Genomic DNA, 21,868 nt, shown 5'->3' on the forward strand with positions numbered 1-21,868 from the left:
GTGTAGAGCTGGATGAACACAGCAGGTCAAGCAGCATCAGAGGAGCAGGAAGGCTGACGTTTCAGGCCTAGACCCTTCTTCAGAAATTTCACCTGTTTTATGACATCATCCAAAGTCAAAATTAATTCCTTATTCTTTTAGCTCTAGGTCACTGATGTTTCAATCTAGCCCAACTGTTGAAATAAAAATTTCTCTACATGTTTGGCAGGTAACCTTATCACATTTGAAGGCCCGAAACATCAGCCTTCTTGCTCCTCTGATGCTGCTTGGCCTGCTGTGTTCATCCAGCTCTACACCTTGTTATCTCAGATTCTCCAGCATCTGCAGTTCCTACTATCTCATGGTTAATATGATGTCCTGTTCACTCTGTGGTCCCAGATGTTTAGCTTTTCTCTTGATTTTCAGTATCTGACATATTTATCTTTGGTTTACTTCCTTCTTTCCTACGTGATGCGACCTTCCAGTTCTCTGGCACAACTTCTATATTTAAAAATGTTTGAAACATTGTGGGAAGAGTTTCTGCCTTTTCTTCTCTGACTTCCTTAATTGTTTAAGATCAAAGTCAAAAGCATACAGCAAAAATACATTTCCCCATTTGTTTTCAAATTGCAATTAGTTACTTTTCCTTGGTTCTGTATAATTGTTCTGAAAATAACATTCATTGCATAGAAATGTGATAAGGTTACCTGCCAAACATGTAGAGAAATTTTTATTTCAACAGTTGGACGAGATTGAAACATCAGTGACCTAGAGCTAAAAGAATAAGAAATTAATTTTGACTTTTGATGATATCATAAAACAGGTGATACTGATTCAGCTGACCATTATATATTTCTATCGGGGCTCTGGTTATGCAATGGTAGTATTTCTACCTCCGAACCAGAAGTCCTGGTTTCAAATCTCACTTGCTACTGCATTGTATAGGTGAACAGGTAGATTAGAAAAGTATAGAAAATATACATTTCTCTTGAGAATGGTCTTGTGTCACAATAGTGATATCCCTACCTGTGAGCCAGGAGGTCTGGGTTCAAGTCCATCCCAGATGGGTGTCTGAACAGATTGATTAGAATAGATACATTTTACTTGAAGGTTAGGGCTCTTGTAGCACAGTGGTGTGGTCCCTACCTTTGGGTGAGAAGACCTGGGTTCATGTCCCACCTGTTCAGAGGCCTGTCGTAAGATGCAGGTTGATTAAAATATCTGTATTTCTCTTGACTTCCATTTAAGTTAATAGAAGTCAAAATTGCTTCATAGCATTCTAAACCTAATACATTTGCTCAGACTTTGCAGTCAGTGATTAAAACTTAATCTATGTTAAAGTGAGTTGTACTGGGAAATTAAGGGTTAAACTGGTTCTTAAAGTACTTGATTACTAGACTTGTTTCCTTTATTGTTCATGGGGTGTGGCCATTGTTGGCTAGGTCAGCATTTGTTGCCCATTCTTAATTACCTTTGAGAAGGCAATAGTGAGCTCCCTACATAAACTGCTCCTGTTCATGTGGTGCAGGTATACATGGTGCTGTCTTTAAAAAAACAGGTAGTTTATTGGTTAATTGTTCCTAATTGTGGGTCTTAATTTGTACTGTAATATTTACCAATAGTGGTGAAGCTTATTAGTAATTGAATTTATTAATTATAAAATAATTTTAAAAATAAGCAAATTAACATCAAAATGGCAGGGCAAGTGCAGTATGTGGGAGCTGGTGGACTGCACTGTAATCCAGGAAAACCACACCAGCAGTACATGTCTGACACTTGAAGAACTTTGGTTCAGAGCTATTGAGCTGGAGGCTGAAGTACAAATGTTTTGATGCATAAAGAAAAGGAAAAGTACTTGGACAGTTTGTCTCAGGAGGAGGTCTAATCCTTTGGTTGGAGTCATCTAATTTTATCCATGGTCAGGAACAGGAAGGTTTGATTGTGGGTGACACAGGTAATCAGGAAATGGAGGATCTTTAGCCATCGCAGCTGGTATAGACAAAGGTAAGTGGTGCAAGGTAGATGAGCGAACTGACCATGTGCAATGGACAGGAAGCTGTTCTTTTTAATTCATCCATGGGATGTAAGTGTCACTGGCTGGGTCAGCATTTATTGCTCATCTCTGGCTAGTTGCTCTGGCGAAGGTGGTGGTGAGCTGCCTTTCTTGAACTGCTGCAGTCCAATTGGTGCTGTTAGGGAAGGAGTTCCAGGATTTTTACCCAGTGTCACAAAGTATGGTGAAATATTTCCAATTCGGAATAGTGAGGACATAGACTTGGAGGACAACTTGCAGGTAGTGGTATTCCCATATATTTACTGTCCTTTCCTTCTAGATGGTAATGGTCATGGGTTTTCAAGGTGCTGTCTCAGTAGCTTTGGTGTATTTCGGCAGTGCATCTTGTAGATGGTATGTACTGCTGATACTGCACGTCTGTGATGGAGGGAGTGAATGGTTGTGGATATGGTGCCAATCAAACAGGCTGCTTTGTCCTGTGTGGTGTGAAGCCTCGAGTGTTTTTGGAGCTGCACTCATCCAGGAAAATGGAGAGTATTCCATCACACTCCTGACTTGTGCCATGAGATGTTGGACAGGCAATTCGGAAAATGTCCACTTGACTGATTTCTGCAATGAAGGCATTAGTTTATGGAGAAAGGTTGGACAGATGGGCCTGTATTCATTGGAGCTAGCAAAACTGAGAGTTGATTTTATTGAAATATGCAAAACTTAAAGGGTCTTGATAGGGCAGATGCTGGAAGAAGTTTCCAACTGGGGGGAGACAAGAACTCAGAGGCACTGTTCAAAAATAAGTGGTCATCCATTTAAACCAGAGATGAGAACATTTTTCTTGTCTCAGAGGGATGAAAGCCTGTGGAACTCTCTTCATTAGAGAGCAGGGGAAACAAGGCCTTTGAGTATTTTTAAGGGAGAGGTAGATAGATTCTTGACTAACAAGGGCATTAATGGGGATAGAAATAAGCCAGGAAAGTGAAGTTGAGGCAACAGTCAGATCAGCCATAATTTTATCAAATGGCGGAGCAGGCTTGAGGGACCAATTGGCCAATTCTCACTCCTACGTCATATATGTTTGACTCAGCGGCAATGAAGGAATGGCAGTATAATTCAAAGTCCAAATGTTGTGTAACTGGGGCACAAATCGCAGGTGGGGCTGGTGTTACCATGCTTTTGCTTCCTTTGTTTTGCTAGATGGTAGATGTCAAGGGTTGGAAACTGCTGTCAAAGGATCCTTGATGAGTTGGTGCAGTGCAGGTATCGATCACTTTGTGAGACCTTCAAAGTATTGAGAAACATCATGTGAAAATGTGATATTTATAAATCTATTTTCTTTTTCTGCAGACACAAATTTTGTGCTCGGGAATGCCCAGATAGTGGACTGGCCTATTGTATACAGTAATGATGGATTCTGCAAATTGTCTGGATACCATCGAGCAGAGGTTATGCAAAAGAGCAGTACTTGCAGGTATTAAAAGATGTGAAAGCATTTTTCTTTTATATTCAAAATAAAGTGTGTTCTAGGGCACCATATTATTCTGTATGCTGGAAAGGTTACAAATTTAAAGAATATTCATAGGAACTCAACACATTTTAATATTCACTCATAATTTATCAGTAACCAATAGCTGGTTTGAAAGAAGGCATGCATGTTCTTCACTTGTCAGGTTCTGATGATACCCAATAGTAATTTCCAGTGACTTTTAAAGTTCAAAATTGCTATTTAGCAAGATACCCTTAAAATAATTTTCTGTGTGGTTGTGTAACTAAAGTTTAAATTACTGTTACCTTCTTGCATTTGATAATAAGTGATTCATGTCATATTTTCAGATATGGATTAAAGGTATCAACCTTTTAATGAACTTAAACCTTGTTTTAAGCACATGGCTTTCAAAAACATTTCAAATGATTCATGTATAACTCACTGACATGATCACATTCATAGATGCAGGGAAGGGTCTCAAATCTGGCAGTACAGAAACTGGAATTATCTGAAAACCACAACTTTGTATCAATTTTAATTGAGGAAGATTAAAATAAAAAGCTTGTCTGGATAATTCAGCTAGGAAGTGCAATGGAATAATGCAGCTCCAGACTATTTATTGACCAAGTTGTTTTGTGCGTCGTTCTATTCTGCACTCCAAATGCTAGACCAAAAATCTGGCAAAATCCAAAATTCAGCATGTTCTCAGTGTAGAGATTGCTAGATTCACCTATAACTGATTTCTTCGTGCAGAGCAGTGTTCAAAAAATCACCTGAAATTATATTAAAACAATAATAAATTTTTTGTGAGCATCTTTTAATGATTTTGTTATAAAACCATATTTTAATCGTGAGTGCTGTGATATCAATTGCAAAACTGATGAATATTTTCTACAGAGGTGAACTGATATAAATATGTATTTCCTATTTGGCAATAATTTGTACATGTGGTAGACTAATCCTGCCAGTGTCCAGATTCAGCTAAATTTATACAAAGCCAGTGAGGGGCTGACATCAAAACTACTGTTCACGCAGAATAGTAGAAGCAGAGGATATGGTAAGCCCTTTAAGGGAGTAAAGTCAAAAATCAATCTGTGGAAACTTTGGGTAGAATCTTGTAGGGGTCTGAGCAACGTGGGCTTTGGGAAAATATGTTGCAGAATCAGGCACATCTCAATGTTAAGATCATTTCGCTCCATCTTTAATGCTTTTCACAAACAGCATGGCACAACTTTTTGCTAGGCAGCAGTGAGCTCACCATAGCTTGCCTAGTTAATATTCACATTCCCATTTTACCAAACTCAACAAGGAAACCAGAGTGAACACCTGGCAGATTCAGGTCAGTGTTTGCTCTGAACCACCTCCATGTTGTCTGCAACCAAACACACCTCAAGATAAGATACATGGGCACCAGCCACATTCACTCCTCCTCTGTGAACATTGACATTGACTTCCACCAGTGCACCATGACCACTTCAACTATGCACTGGCAGAGTGGTCTGGGGGCACAGACCTGCATTGCAGGATGCACCAGCCGTTTGTGTTCAATGGCTGCAACAGGGACACTTAGTACACAGGGACGTGCACCCAGCTCTCTCACTGGGCCGGGGTGTTTATTTGCTCCATTATTAGTGTTTGTTCACTTAGCATCCACCTGCACAAGGTGCTCTCCTGCCTGGGCCTCAGCAGGTAGCTGTTCTCTGGCAGTACTCAGAGTGTCTGCTGTCTGGTCCATTTCTTTCTCAGCCAGGAGCTGTCACAGTGAGATGCTCACCAAATTGTCACAATAGAGTATGCAATTTCCACCAAGGTGGCACAGCTGAATCAGGTGGAGGAGTGGTGGTAAAATGTAGTGAAGGACTGGGGAGATAGCACAGATGTAATTTAAGGTTAGTTGTCTGAGACACTGAAGAGGAGAGCAAGTGAGAAGATGATGTGAGCATTAGTGGGACATGAGACTTGCTGGGAGATGTGTGCAGTAGCAAAGAGAGAGTGTGAGTGTGAGATGGCAGAGAGCAGTCTGGTACTTAACCTGGTAGAGGGGAGAAGATCACTGACCTATCAGTCGCACTGCTGGGCATTCGTCTGCATTATGGAGATGGTACTGAGCCAGGTGGTGACTTCAGACCTACATTTGGGTCCTCCCAGATACCTTTTGGTAAGGCTGTCATTCTTTAAGCATGGCATACTTTCCTCAAGCCATTTGCTTTCGTCTGGTAGCTGTGGCTTTGTTGACAGTGAATTTTTGCCTCTGAGTTAGAAGGTTGTGGATTCAAAGCTGACTGCAGAACTTGAGCGCATAGATTAAGGCTGACACTCCAGTGCAACATAGAGGGAGTGCTGTTCTGTTGGAGTTGTTGTCCCTTGGATGAAACTTTAAACCAGCACCCCATTGGCTTCCCTGATGGATGCAAAATATTCCACGGCACTATTCTGAAGAAGAGTAGGTAGGCAATGCAGAGAGTACTGACTAATTGCAGTTATTGAAGCTTGCTCTCTGCGAATTGGCTGCTGTTTCGGACATCACAGTAGACTTAAAAATTGGCTTTTGGACATATGGTAGTTGTGAAAGATATTATAGATTTTCTTTTATTCTAAGCATCACTTGACCTATTCTATATGCCATAATGCTGACAAAGAAAATCATAGTACCAAACAGAGAAAGCTGCGGTGTACCAACTACCACACAATTATGGATTAAGAAAGGCTCACCAACTGTTTTTACCTTTATTTTCACATAGTTTTAAGGTTTATTTGGCCTTCAATTGCCCCAGTTGGATTTTTAACTAAAAGGAACCTTTACATTCTTTCTCATTCCTGTGCTACATTAATGATGTCATGTTCTGCTGTTGCCAAATAGATCAGCATTTTTGTGACAAGTGTTTCCTTTCAGATTTAGTTGCTGTGAATGTCTTATTTTCATAGTATATGATCCTTTTAATGATTTTCTGCTGCTGCGCATGTATGTTATTATTCTGGAACATGGACTGTGTGCGATACCTTTCAGCCAGTTGCATGGCTGTACACCTGTGCAGCTTAACAAAAAACATTTCCTGTCATCTTTTTATCAGTGTATTTCCAGGTGGCACTGGAGCATTGCTGGTTCAGCAGTAGAGTTCCTGCCTGCCACATGGGAGATCCTGACTCAATTCCTGTTTGACACATTAAAGTGATTCAAAGAACTATTTACTGAAGACATTAAAAAAGATTTTGCCTAGGGCCATGTGAGTTTGAAATGGTTGAAGTCATCTAATCCCAGAAGATCAGCAGATTCAGGTTTTATTAGTGCTTTGATGGGAGAGTACCTGGAAATACCTGGTGCAATAAACATTGCAATATGAGAGCTAACATAGCTGAGCAGGCCTGGCAGCATCTGTGAAGAAAAAATCAGAGTTAACATTTCGGGTCACGGTCGGGTCCAGTGACCCTTCCTCAGAACAGTTCTGAGGCAGAGTCACCGGATGCAAGTTAACTCTGATTTTTTCTTCACAGATGCTGCCAGACCTGCTGAGCTTTTCCAGCAACTTCTGTTTTTGTTTCTGATTTACAGCATCCACAGTTCTTTCAGTTTTTATGAGAGCTAACTTGCCAAGCTGGATGCTGATCATCACTCAAATATAATCTGTGAATCCAAAAATCACCAGAAGATTTAATTGAATACAAAAATGTCCTCATTAATTGGCCACATCACTGGAGACCAGACATTTATTGAAAATGTCCCTCAGACCCCATGACAGTCTAGACGAGTGGACGTATGCGGGAACCGTCCGAGACATTGCATCTCCCACTGAGCAATTTTACTGCTCCCTGAACCCTACATGAATGTCTGGAGTTAACCTCAAGGTGTTGTAGAGTTTTGTGGTAGTTATCCAGTAAATAATAGGCAAATTAACACTTGGTAACTCCGTACTCCCTCCCTAATTGTTGTGTTATGTCTCACAGTCAGTACGTAATACGAAATAGTAGCAGAGTAGGCCATTTAGTCTAGCTAGTCTGCACCACCATTAATGAGATCATGACTAACCTGATAATCCTCAGTTCCACTTTCCTATCTTTACCCCATAGCCCTTGCTTCAATTACTGATTAAAAATCTGTCTATCATAGCCTTGAATATACACAATGACTCTGTCTCAGAAGTAAAGAATTCCACTGATTCACTACCCTGTGTGAGAAGAAATGCCTCCTCAGCTCTGTCTCAAATATCTGAACCCTTATTCTGAGATTATGCCATCTAGTCATAGACTGTCTCACAAGGGGAAACAACTCTACACTGTCTAGTCCCCCTAGATCTTACATCTTTCAATAACGTCGCTTTCCATTTTTCTATATTCCAATGAGTACAGGTCCAATCTACTTACCCCTCCTCATAAAACAGTCCCTCTATACTGGATATCAGTCTCTTAATTCTTCGCTTGACTGTCCCCAGTGACAGTATATCTTTTCTTAGATAAGGGGACGAGAATTACTCTCTGTATTCCAGCTGTGGTCTGACTAGTGCCTCACGTAATTTTAGAGAAATCTCCCTACTTTTATACTCCATTCCTTTTGAAATAAAGGCCAGCATTCCATTTGCTTTTGTGCAGTCTTTTGCCATTTGAATAATATTGTGTTCTTCCTGTCCAAAGTGCATAACCTCACATTTTCCCACATTATATTCTATTTTCCAAGTTTTTGCCTACCCGCTTAATGTGTCAATATCCTTCTGTAGACTCTGTCATCCTCATTGCTTGCCTTCCCATCTATTTTTGGGTCAGCTGCAAGCTTGGTTTTAGTACATTCACTTTCATTATCCATGTCATTAATATATATTGTGAATAATTGTGGCCCCAGCACTGATCCCTTTGACACTCCAACAGTTACAGTTTGTTGTCCTGAAAATGCACCTCTTATGCCAACTTTCTGTCCCCTATTATTTAGCCAATCCACTATCCATGCTAATATGCTATCTGCAACACCAAAGGCTCTTACTTACTTAAGTAGCCTAATGTGTGGTATGTTATCAAGCGTCTTCTGAAAAATCCAAATACGCTACACCTACTGCTTCACTTTATCTATACTACTTGTTACCTCTTCAAAGAATGCTAGTAAATTTGTTGGGCATGATTTCCCCTTCATGGAGCCATGCTGACTCTACTTGATCATATTCTGCATTTTTAAATGCTCTGCTGTTTACATCCTTTATAATAGACTCTTAACGTTCTTTCAATAACAGTCGTCAAGCTTCTAGCCTTTAGTTGCTTGCCTTTGTTGTGCCCTTCCCTTTTTAAATAGGATTGAAATTTTCTCCACTCCTCTGAAACTTTTCCAGAATCTAAGGATTCTTGAAAGATTACTACCAGTGTATCCACTATCTCTGTAGCGACTTCCTTTAATATCATCCCATCAGGCCCAGGGGTCGTAATTGATCTTTAGCATCATTAGTCTCCCAGGCACTTTTTCTCTAGTGATTGTCTTTTTTCCTCTCCTCCTTTTGTCCCTTGAATATGTAACATTTTTTGAATACTATTAGATCTACTACTGTGAAGACTATTTCAAAGTATTTATTTCAACCCACCTGCCATCTGCTGATTCCCCATAATTATTTTCTAGCCTCTTTGTCTAAGGGACCCATACTCACTTTGGCTTCCCTCTGCCTTTTTATATATTTAAAGAGGCTCTTGCTGTTAGTCTTGATATTACCTGCAGGTTTACCCTCTAAGTTTATTTTCTCCCTCTTTTTTTTTCAGTTGTTTTAAAACTTTCCTAATCCTCTGGTTTGCCTATAATATGTGCTACACTTTGTTTTTCCTTTTAATCCGATGCTATCCTTAATTTCCCTGGTTAACCATGGCTGTCTTATCCCCTTTACCATTGTTTCCCCTTTTGATAATATTTATTGCTGTTTTTCTGTGTTTATGTATTCTGCTCCTACCTGTCCCACTCTGTTATCATTGTCCAAATAGCTGCCCTGTAATACTGCTGTATCCTCTTGTTTTGTAAGCTTTCATTTCTCCTCTCCTAAACCCTTCTTCCCTCCCTCTAATTAATTAAAAGCCCCCTCTATAGCCCTAGTTATTCGATTCACCGGGATGCTGGTCACAGTACAGTTCAAGTGAAGCCTGTCCTACCAGAACAACTCCATTCTACTCCAGTACGAGAGCTCATGCCCCACGACCTGAAACCCATTCAACCCATCATCTTGGAGTTTTAACTCCAATTTGCCGTGGCTGAGGAAGTAATCCAGAGATTATTATTTTGGAGGTTCTGCTTTTTATTTCAGCTAACTGTCTAGGCTTTCAGCAGAATCTCCTTTTTAATTCTAATAGTGTCACTGGTACCAATGTAGACAATGATTATTGGATCCCTCCCCTTCCTTTCCACATTCTTTTTCATCAGTATACAGACCTGCTTATGTCACCACTATTTCATAAAATGTGACCGGAGGGCACTCATAGCATAGCCACAAAGCTTTCCTGAAAGGATATACAGCTTCAAAAACATATGTATGATTTTCTACTGTTAGAAGGCCCACCTCTGTCCAAAGATCAGTTGGTTTCACTATTTTGCTGCTCTAAATTGGCACTAAAGTAGAAGGAAGCTCCTTTGACATCCCCAGAGATAGTAAGAACTGCCAATGCTGGAGTCAGAGATAACAGTGTGGAGCTGGAGGAACACAGCAGGCCAGGCAGCATCAGAGGAGTAGGGAAGTTGATGTTTCGGGTCAGGACCCTTCTTCAGAAATGGAGGAGGGAAAGGGGGCTCTGAAATAAATAGAGAGAGGAGGGGGTTGGGCTGGGAAAGGTAGGTGGGGTGGTGGTAGCAGGTAGGTAGTGGTGGGGATTGGTCAGTGAAGTGGGAGGAGCAGACAGATGGGAGAGAAGATGGACAGGTCAAGGAGGTGGGGATGAGAAGGAGGGTTGGTCATGGGATAAGGCCAGGGGTGAGGAGATTTTGAAGCTAGTAAAGTGCACATTGGGAACATTGGGTTGTAGCTCCCAAGGTGGAATCCCAAGGCTCCTTCGACCTCACTGACCAATCCCCACCACTACCTACCTGCACTCGCCTATCACCATCCCACCTACCTTCCCCAGCCCAACCCCCCTGTCTATTTATTTCAGAGCCCCCTTCCCCTGCCCCATTTCTGAAGAAGAGTCCTGATCCGAAACGTCAGCTTTCCTGCTCCTCTGATGCTGCTTGGCCTGCTGTGTTCCTCTAGCTCCACACTGCGTTACCCTTTGACATCCTCGTTCCTTACTTGGTATCAATGCTATCTAGTGGCTAAAACCTGCCACTACAAGCCTACAGTTTTTGAACAAGGCAGTGATTCTCAACACAAATTTCTCAAAGGGGCAGCAAGTTGGGTGTTAAACACGATCACATCAACAAGGTTCAAAATCAACAAAATGAAAGGGAAATTTTGGAAGATGATTACCATTTCCATATTTTTCGCCTCACACACTATATCCATAGTGTGGGGCAATCAGAAGCTTTTACAACCTTTAACATCATATGTCCACAAATGGCAGGTCAGCACATCCTAGAAGCTAACACCAACACTAGAACTACTGCCATCATAGTACAACTTTGCATCCTGGAAGACATGTACCTAAGCAAGTGATGCTCCAAGGTATACCCTATGAGAAACTCTCTTAAAGCATTTAATGGATAACTAATTCCATGCTTTGGCACAGTCACATTGGAATGCTAATACGCAAGCTCATCCTGACTTCCTGAAATCTTCTACTTGGTAGATATCAACGGTCCAAAGGTGGCAGGATTACCAGTATGCACAAATCTCCGTACATCATGTTCATGAGATTCAATCTGCACCCACTGATGGAACAGGTAAAACGCATCTCTAATTGAACCTCCACCCCAACTCGATTACCCTACCCACCACCTGACTAACCCTCAGAATGACTTGATCTGACAGCCCTTGCTTTGTGCCTGACCAGCTCTTCTCCCAACCTGATCCAACGATCCTCCCAACCATTGGACTGATCCCTTGATCCAAATAGATCTGACTGCTGTCCCCAACCTGACTACCTTCCCAATCACGTGAATACTGTTTTGACCAACTGAAGGATGTGTGTCCTTCTCTACTCTGACTTTACTTTGATCCAGTGGAGCTCTCTGAGGGTCTCTGTGCTGTGCATTTCTCCGAAAGTTGGGATCAGTAGACACTGAAAGAAATATGCAGCAGTGTTGATTCAGGGAATTTTTGAATGCAGCAGCAATCTACTCATAACTGCCACCACTCCGAAGTTTCAGGCCAATGTATTTACAGACATCAGTACCCCACCAATATCATGTCACAAGTAACACAGAATTTTAACCATTCTTAGCATAACTTCCCTTGTATTTTTGATCTCTGAGGTAACACCCAGTTTTTGTATAGATCAGTATAGACAAGACACTAAATGTCTCCAAGATAAAGCTATCTATGAACTATTCTCACCTATTCTCTCCTGACTTTCACGTACTTCAAGAGCAGATTTTAATGAATTGTGATTCAACGACTTAAATTATTCTTGTGTGAATTCATGGGCACCATATCTTCCTCTATCACTTTAGATTAATTTCCGTTCACTCCATATTACCTAAGAAAATTATGAAAAATGTCCCATTTGGTGGCATGACTTTCTTGTTCCTGTTTTATATCCTTAAATATTGTTACTCAACACTTTTATACATCCCAATAATTATCATTTCATCTCATTCATGAAGTGTGGAGGAGTTTTACTAAGTATTCACTCGTCCAATACTTCAATACATTTTCATCTCTTTTGCCTTAACTTCAGTGTTTGCTACAAGCGGTCTGATGTTAACCTCTCCTGTTGTGTGTTATCTTTGTGTTGTCTTCAGCCTAAAAAAAATTGTATCTCTTATTTATTTTTTAATTGAAAATCATGAAACACAAGAACATAACATTAGAAGTCAGAGCAAGGGTAGGATGTATGCACCTTTAAGCTTGCTTGGCTTTTCAAAAAGATTATAGCTGATCTTGTATCTTCCCACAGTACATCTATATCCCTTGGTTTCCATAATATCCAAAAATCCATCGATCTCTGTCTTTTATATACTCGATGACTAACTGAATATTCTTAGCTCTGTGGATTGAGAATTCCAAAGATTTAGAAGCCTTTAAGTGACGGTATTGCTCCTTATTTCTAAATGATCGATCCCTTATCTGGCAACTGTGACCCATAGTTCTGGACCTGTCAGTGAGAGGAAGCCTCCTTTTGTGGTTAGTGCTGAATGCAATCTGCATGAGTGCTTAAATGAAGGCCTTAGAAATGTAAACTGAAGGTAGTTAGAGCAGCCGAGTGTGACATTTGTTAGTCTGTAACACTGATTTAGCACTTAAACAGTTTTAACCTTGCTGCTCCAGCTAACATCCTCTTTTAAATATGCAAAGCTGAACAAACAAAGAGATAGAATGGGGGATCAGAGGGGGTAAAACAAAAGGATCCTTATCTACTTGCAGGCTATTTGCTAACTAACCTCTAATGGGTCTGCCTGAGTTTCAGGAAGTGCACTGTGTTTGGGATACATGGCTAATATTAATGAAGTCTGCAGAAATTGGTGTTGCTTTTGGAGAGGTCCTTGGCTGTGACTGCAAATGTACTGCTCAGACCACTTGTTCCCAACCATGAATGCTATTTTTGAATTCCCCTTGGGTTTCAGTATGATAGAGAGATAAAGCAGAGCCAGGAGGGAAGAATGCAAGTTGCTTGCAGAGGGACGAAGAGTAAGAGAGGGAGAGTCAGGATTTGACAGCTGCCTTGTATCCACAATCTTCTGGAATCATTTCTCTTATCTCTAATTAAGCCAGGAGCAGTGTGTATATCATTTGTGCTTAGGCAGGAGGTACTCCCAGATCTGTCACCCCTTCCAATCAGACCTGCAGAATCAGAGTAGAGAGAGAGAGCATCTCCATTGTTAGTGTTAGTGACTGTGACCCTGAATTTCTTTGCATAGAGTCATACAGTGTGGAAGCAGACCCTTTGGTCCAACCAGTCCAAGCTGACCTTATCCAAATGTCTTTTAAATGTTGTAACTGTACCTGCATCCACCACTTCCTCTGGCAGTTCATTCCACACATGAACCACTCTTTGTGTAAAAACAAAAATTGTGCCACATGTCCTTTTTAAATCTTTCTCCTCTGACCTTAAAAATATGTCCGCTAGTTTTGAACTCACCCACCCTAGGAAAAAGATCTTTGTCATTCACCTTATTTATGCCCCTCATGATTTTATAAACCTCAATAAGGTCACCTCTCAACCTGCTACGCTCCAGTGAAAAATGTCTCGGCCTATCCAGGCTGTTTTTATATCTCAAAACATCATTCCGGGCAACATCCTGGTAATTTTTTTCTGAACCCTCTGCAGTTTAACAGTATCCTTCCTATAACAGGACAACCAGAACTGCACACAGTACTCCAGAAGAGGCCTCACTAACATTCTGTACAATCTTAACGTCACATTCCAACTTCTATACTCAAAGGTTTGAGCAATGAAGGCAAGCATGCTAAACACCTTTTTCACCACCCTTTCTACCTGTAATGCAAATTTCAAAGAATTATGTACCTCAACCCCTAGGTCTCTCTGTTCTGCAACACTACCCAGGGCTCTACCATTAATTGTATAAGTCCTGCCCTTGTTTGTGTTACCAAACTGCAATACCTCACATTTATCCAAATCAAACTCCATCTGCCACTCTTCAGCCCATTGACCCAATTGATGAAGATGTCTTTGTAACCTTAGAAAACCTTCTTCACTGTCTACTACACTACTAATTTTGCTGTCATCCTGAAACATACTAAACATGCCTCCTATATTCTCATCCAAATCATTTATATAAATGACAAACAAAAGGGGACTCAGTACTGATTCCTGTGCAACACTGCTTTTAATAGGTCTCCAGTCAGAGAAACAATCCTCCACCACCACTCTCTGTCTCTTATCATAAAGCCAATTTTGTATCCAATTGGCAAGGCCACACTGAATTCTACGTGATCTAACTTTACTAATTAGCCTACCACGTGGAACTTTGTCAAAGGCTTTACTGAAGTCCAAGTAAACAACATCTACTGCTATGCCTGCCTCAATCTTTTTGGTTACTTCTTTAAAAAACTCAAACAAGTTTGTGAGACATGATTTTCCTTGCACAAAGCCATGCTGATTATCCCTAACCATTCCTTGCCTCTCCAAATGCATGTAAATCCTATCTTTCAGAATCACCCTCCAACAACTTACGACCACTGAAGTCAGACTTGCAGGTCGATAGTTTCCAGGCTTCTGCTTACAGCCTTTCTTGAACAATGCCACAACATTAGCAACCCTCCAGTCCTTCAGTCCTCCGCCCATGTTATCGATGATACTGATGTTTCTGCTAACGGCCCTGTCATTCCCTCGCTAACTTCCCACAACGTCCTGGGATACACTTGATCAGGACCTGGAGATTTATCTATCCTTATGTTTGCTAAGACCTCTAGCACTTGCTCTTCTTTTTGCAGTGAGATCCTTGTTGACTGGAGCAGGCGATATCTATCTGGAACATTTCCCATTTTGACATTCACTGTGTCAAAGAGGTGACAGTGGCCCTTTGTGCAAGGAGAGTGGAATTTTCTCAATTTTTAGGGAGAAGTAAACAGCAGGTCACTTTGCAGGACAGTGGGTTTAATTTTGTGTGTGTGTGCTGCATTTCACCACAGGTGGTCTACAACTATAAAGTTACTGAATGCTGAATATACAGTTGCCATGTGACCATGCTCATCGCATCATGGTGATCAATGTCTGTTGTCCTGACAGTCGTAATATATTAATTCTCTGTTAGTCTGCAATTCCCTTGTGCAGCCACTACCAGAGGATGGCTACTAACCAAAAGGGGCTGTCCAGTTTACACCTGACTCATGACTCCAAGCTGCAGCTCAACCATGAAAGCAGCACAAAGACAATGGAGCCATGCTGTCACACTAAGCATTATAGAGCACGGACTTGCTGAAACAATGGTTCTGCTGTCTTGACTGCTATGGAACAATCCTTTCCACCTGGCCATTGTGATGGTGCAGTGCTTGCTACTGTGAGGACGGAGAGGGATAGGAGGAACAGCTGGAGGAGGGATGAAAAGGTGAGGCAGCCAGAACATCTCCATCTGACCAGACTGTTCTGATTCTGTCATTTGACTACAGTTTCCATAAACACAACCACAAATTCCCACTGTACAACTGTCCTGACCCTTGCAATTTGTCCTCCTACAGATCAGAGTTTTCTTGTAGCCACAATGCTGAAATAAAAGTTAATGGAAGATAACTAATTATCCTTGTGTATTCTCTTAGTACCTGTCCTTCAGGTGCCTTTGCCTGGCTTAGCGCTCCTGTGCAGAGATATTCCTGTGGCTGCAGATTAGTTGGTTGAAGGCTGTTGCCTTTTAATAAGGGAGATTATAGATCAACCTGCACGACAAGCATGAGTATCTTTGGGCCTAGAAGGCCCTATTTCAGGATACCATCCTAGCATGGGTGGTTTCAGTCTGGGCTGGCAGGCTGATAGTCAACAGCAGGGGCTATGGGACAGTGACGAGAGGATACATTTGGTGATGCTTGGAGAGGATATTCAGTTTGGGTACCCCAGAGCAATTGCCACTACCTACAATCATTGTAATCTGCTGGAACCCAGATTGCTGGACTACAGTGAGACCCTGAAAGCTCCTTTTAGCGTTGCTATCCACAGCCATGATGCCAACCATCTGAGTCTGCCTGGCAACAGTTTTAGCCCAACAGCAGCAGTCAGACAATGATGGCTTCTGTTTGTGCTGCAATGGAAGCTGAGATATCAGTCATCAGACACTGCATCTTGGTTGGGTCCACAATGTTTTCTGTAGCCTGTTAATGTCCAGTGATTCAACATGTGCTGACCTTGCTCTCCCCTAAAGTATGTGATGTCTCAACAGCTGACCCTGTGCCTTCTGCACACAAGCTGTTGATCACTTGGCAGTGTGTGGGTTTCTGAATAGATAAATGCATAAAGATATGGGTGAGGAAAAGGTTAAAGCAAGAGGTGCATACTTCAACCATTTGTGGATTGTAAATGAGAAGAAGTTTTTTTGTGAGATGACGGGGATGTGTGTTGTGATGTGGTTTTGGAAGGAATGTATCATTACTCTCTGTGCTCTCAGAACCAACAGTGCCATGGCCTCGTTTGTGGCCACACTAGTAACTGCCAATACTGTCCCCTCTGTGTGAGGTCCTGTGGCTATGTCCATCTTCCACCAGGTAGCTTAATTGCTGTTTTCAGTTAACCTCCTGTAACACATATTAAACTAACAGATCTGCAACGTTCTAGTTTCTTTTCTCAATTTTCATGAAAATCACCATGTGCCTCACTTGTATTTGTCAATACATTTAGTGGTTGCATCTTGTGGGAACAGACAGAAGTTGGAAAACTGAGTAATTCTCATTCGAAAATGCTATACACGGCAGCTACAGTGTAAACATTGTTCAGTGTGAAAGGTTGCTTTTTGGGCAGTTGGTGCACTCATAGATGTTAAAAAAAAAAATCAGCAATGCAACCAGTAAGTATGGAATGGATAATTTTAAACCAAAAATACTAATTTTCACCAATTGTTTGGAATGATTAAAAAGAATTTATTTTAAAGATGTGCCCTTCTGTGGGAGAAATCCATGATTTAACTTCCTGCCCAGGAACCTTTTCCAAATGAACTATTAACATTTTGATAAGCTGCTTTTGTTTGTTCCATTACTATTGATTTTTTTAATTTGTACTGATGACTTCGTCAGAACACTGGTAACAAGAATGAACTGAATGAACGTTAATATTGTTAGTATTATGCTATTAAAGTTGCAATTTTCATTTATTGGCTTGAAAGGCTGAGAAGAAATTAAAAACATGATTATTGCTGAATCTTTACAGGTTATTAGTACTTGAATGCAAGGTTCCATCTTCAAAGGAATGGAATCCAGGAATTTTGGAGCCAGTTACTTGGGTTCTGGAATTTACATTAGGAGTCTGGAATAACTATTTCTAGCAAATACAAAAATGATAGAATGGTGATCAGCATATTTTGTTCTGTTTTTCTTAGCTGAAGAATGTAGTTGCAATAAGTTATCAGTACCTCCTCCCTCACCCCCATCCCAGGCCCCAAGAAGACTTTCCACATCAAGCAGATGTTCACCTGCAAACGCAGGAAGTGCTACACCTGCCCCCATACCTCCTCCCTCACCCCCGTCCCAGGCCCCAAGAAGACTTTCCACATCAAGCAGATGTTCACCTGCACATCTGCCAATGTGGTATACTGCATCCGCTGTACCCGGTGTGGCTTCCTCTACATCGGGGAAACCAAGCGGAGACTCGGGGACCGCTTTGCAGAACACCTACGCTCGGTTCGCAATAAACAACTGCACCTCCCAGTCGCGAACCATTTCAACTCCCCCTCCCATTCCTCAGACGACATGTCCATCCTGGGCCTCCTGCAGTGCCACAACGATGCCACCCGAAGGTTGCAGGAACAGCAACTCATACTCCGCTTGGGAACCCTGCAGCCCAATGGTATCAATGTGGATTTCACAAGTTTCAAAATCTCCCCTCCCCCTACCGCATCCCAAAACCAGTCCAGCTCGTCCCTGCCTCCCTAACCTGTTCTTCCTCCCACCTATCCCCTCCTCCCACCTCAAGCCGCACCTCCATCTCCTACCGACCAACCTCATCCCGCCCCCTTGACCTGTCCGTCCTCCCTGGACTGACCTATCCCCTTCCTAACTCCCTACCTACACTCACCTTTACTGGCTCCATCCCCGCCTCTTCGACCTGTTTGTTTCCTCTCCACCTATCCTCTCCTCTATCCCTCTTCTATCCGCCTCCCACTCTCTCCCTATTTATTTCAAAAGCCCCTTCCCCTCCCCCTTTTCTGATGAAGGGTCTAGGCCCGAAACGTCAGCCTCTCTGCTCCTATGATGCTGCTTGGCCTGCTGTGTTCATCCAGCCCTGCACCTTGTTGTCTCGGATTCTCCAGCATCTGCAGTTCCTACTATCAGCTGAACAATAATAATTCTTTATGTAAATGTTGATAGGTTCTTGAATCCTGCAGATCTCAGAATTGAGCCTGATACTGTTCTCACTAACATGCTGAAGAGTTATTTTCAGTGGTCTTTGTTTTGGCAGGGGAAGTCCTGCATGGCTTTTTACCCTGGGTCAAGTACTGGCTAGTGCTGGAGCTCCCACAGCACTACAGAAAAGATTAGTAAAATCAGCACAAGCAATAGTTAAATTCAATCTTGTTTTATGCAGCTCATTATTATAATGAATGGAGTGTTTAATGTTGACATTGGAAAAAATTAACAAGGAGTTCTAAATTAAGCTGCAAAATCAGAATGTTGTATATAAAATTCAGGTTATAGTGATCTGAAACAAAAAAGTGAAAATTTTACACCAATAATTGTCATATTAAATTTGATTTCTGTTTGCAGTTTCATGTTTGGAGAGTTAACAGACAAAGAAACAATTGAAAAAGTACAGCAGACATTTGAAAACTATGAGATAAACTCATTTGAAATCCTTATGTACAAAAAGAACAGTAAGTAAAAATATTTTGTTCAGAATTCTGTGTAACACAAAGATTGTTATTTAGATTATAGTTACTGTGTAAATATAAATATTGCTTGAGGGTCTGATTTAAAATAGTTTGTTAGGTTTCATATTGAATAAACATTTCTTTCATTTAAAAGTACTTTGCGGATGCCTTGCTTTGTATTTTGTTGCCAAGGTACAGCATGGCCTAATTTACTCATGATTCATTAATTTGGTTTGTGAAAGATCATATAATAGCCTAAGCAGGACTCCTGTAGTGCCATGGTAATGTTCCTACCTTAGAGCCAGGAGGCTAAGATTCAAGTCCCACCTGCTCTGGAGGTAAGTATTTGCATATCTGAACAGGCTGATAAGAAAATACCTAAGCTAGTTTTGCATCAATACAAAGCAATTCTAGATATATATTCATGTCAAAGCAAGGGTAACTTGGCAAACAGTTTCCCATCTGAGTCTTGAGCACACAGAAGTCAAATTTAACATTTTGAGGTGTAAAATCCAAATTACATGGGAAGAAAATAATGGATGAGAGATTAATCCACTATTGATTAATTTGTAGCCTTGCCACAGTTGAATTTTAGTAACAAATAACTTGGGATTTAAGTATTTTTAAACCTGTAAGAAGCTGACTCCGCCAACCACACTGGCCTAACATTAGAAAACTTCTGCCAGAGGAGTTAGTGCCATGTATGAGTCACTTTCCTAAATAATGATAGTCTTGCAATCTTTACTTTGAACTCTGGATAATTGCTATTCCCAGATGAGTAATATGATACCAATGTGCCATTGTTAGTTGAAGTGTGATTGTTCAATATTCTATAAATTTAAAAGGGATAGGGACCGTTGTTAAAGAAGACAGGAATACCAGAGGTTAAGATCGAATATGAAGTATGAGAACACCAGAAGCACAAGGTCTGATCTCCATTCCTGCAGAGGCACAGCTCGGACTGCCTCCAAGTTCTAACCAAAGTAAAAACTCGTGGCATTTTGCTGTAGTTTGGCAAATAATCGCCAATGGGCAGAGAACTCAAGGAGTTTAAAATGTTGTATGAGGTAGAATAATACATAAAACAATCTTCAATATTGATGTCATATTTATGAACACAGGAACAAGGAACGAAGATAGGCCACTTGGCCTTTGAGCCTGTTCCACCATTCAATAAGATCATGCCTGATCGGATTTTAAAACCTCAACTCTACATTCCTGCATATCTCAATCTTTCATTCCCTTGGTTATCAAGAATCTGTCTATTTTTTCCTTAAAATAGTTAAAAATTTTGCATTCACTGGCGTTTGAGGAAGGGAATTTTAAACACTCACAACCTTCATCTCTGTTTGAAATAGGCAACCCCTTACTTTTAAGCTATGCACCCGAGTTTTAGATTCTCCCGCAAGCGGAAACATCCTTTCCACATCCATCCAGTCGAGTCCCTCAGGATCTATTTCAATTAAGTCACCTCTGACTTTTTGAAACTTTAGAGGATAGAGGCCTAGCCTGTCGAGCCTTTCCTCAAGGCAATCTGTTCCATTTGTATTGCATTGTCAAATACTTTGTTTATTTTTGTTATCCTTCTTGTTATGAAAACACCACAAAAATTATAGTCATCACTGTAATAGTAATTGTGGTGCTATTTGTGCCCATGTGATTGACTAATGACAATAAAAAACAAATAAAATAATTTTGCCTCAAAAAAGTTAAGAGTATTATTTTGGCAAAAACTTAAAATTAGTAATATCTGGGGCATAGGGAACCTTTATTTTATGTATTTGACCAGAATGATGAGTAAAGGTTATCGAGTAGTAGCAAGATAAAATTATGAATAAAGATTATTCAATCATGATCATTATCTAAGTAAATTGATGGAAATTTGAAAAACTTGAGCCTATTTTTGCACTAATTGACCTCTGATTTTTAGTTAAATATTGATATAGAGTATGGCCAATGTATACATAGAAATATAGAAAATGCGAACAGAAGTAGATCCATCAAGCTAGCTCCATCATTCAACATGATCATGGCTGATTGGATGTATGGTGTTGAGATACATTCTCTCCCCATATACCTCAAAGTCTTCGGTTTCCAGAAATATATTTTTAAGAAATACGTTTTTTAAAAATATATTCAATGTCTTGGCTTCCACAGCCTTCTGTGGCAGAGAATCTCACTGATTTACCATCCTCTGAGTGAAGAATTTTCTCCTTGTCTCAGTCTAAAGTGGCCTACCACATATTTTGCCTCCTCCTTGTATCAGATTTCCAGGCAAGGGAAGCATCATTTCTGCATGCAGTCTGACCAACCCTGTCAGAGTCGTATATGTTTCAATGAGATCCCCATTGCCTACTCACTCAACCTGTCTAAATGCGTCGAATTTTGTTTAAATTCTTCTCACCATCTGCAATCCTATGTAATTTTGTGTCTTCAGCAACCTTGAAATGATGACATCATCAAAATCATTAATACACATATTGTGAATAGCTGGGGCCCCATTACCTCACTTGTCACCATCTTCCCCTCTGAAATTGACCCATTTATTCCTACACTACTTCCTGTCTGCTAACCAATTCGCAATCCACGCAAGTTATTACCACCAATCCTGTATGCTTTGATTTTGAACACTAACTTCTGAATATCCAAGATTATCACATCCACTGATTCTCCCTCATCTATTTTCCTAGTTACACACTGAAAACAAAAATCCCCAGTAGGTCTCTTCTGTGAAAACAGATCTAAGATAGTTATTTAATGGCTGTGCCATTTCATTGTTTTCTGCTATTAGCTCTCCCATTTGTCTTCACTTATCTTTTTTGCT

The 21,868-nt window shown here is 40.8% G+C and overlaps 1 protein-coding gene across 1 annotated transcript in view; it reads left to right on the forward strand.

Annotated features, from left to right (window-relative positions):
• kcnh1a (potassium voltage-gated channel, subfamily H (eag-related), member 1a) overlaps window positions 1-21,868 on the forward strand; it is a 229,257-nt gene that overhangs the window by 14,243 nt on the left and 193,146 nt on the right. Inside the window, exons 2-3 of the mRNA XM_048601104.1 lie at window positions 3,335-3,458; window positions 18,941-19,047. Of these exons, the coding sequence (XP_048457061.1) occupies window positions 3,335-3,458; window positions 18,941-19,047 (231 nt within the window). The remainder of the gene's footprint in view (window positions 1-3,334; window positions 3,459-18,940; window positions 19,048-21,868) is intronic.

Source organism: Rhincodon typus, chromosome 9 (assembly GCF_021869965.1).
Source record: "Rhincodon typus isolate 14 chromosome 9, sRhiTyp1.1, whole genome shotgun sequence".
Taxonomy (NCBI): domain Eukaryota; kingdom Metazoa; phylum Chordata; class Chondrichthyes; order Orectolobiformes; family Rhincodontidae; genus Rhincodon; species Rhincodon typus.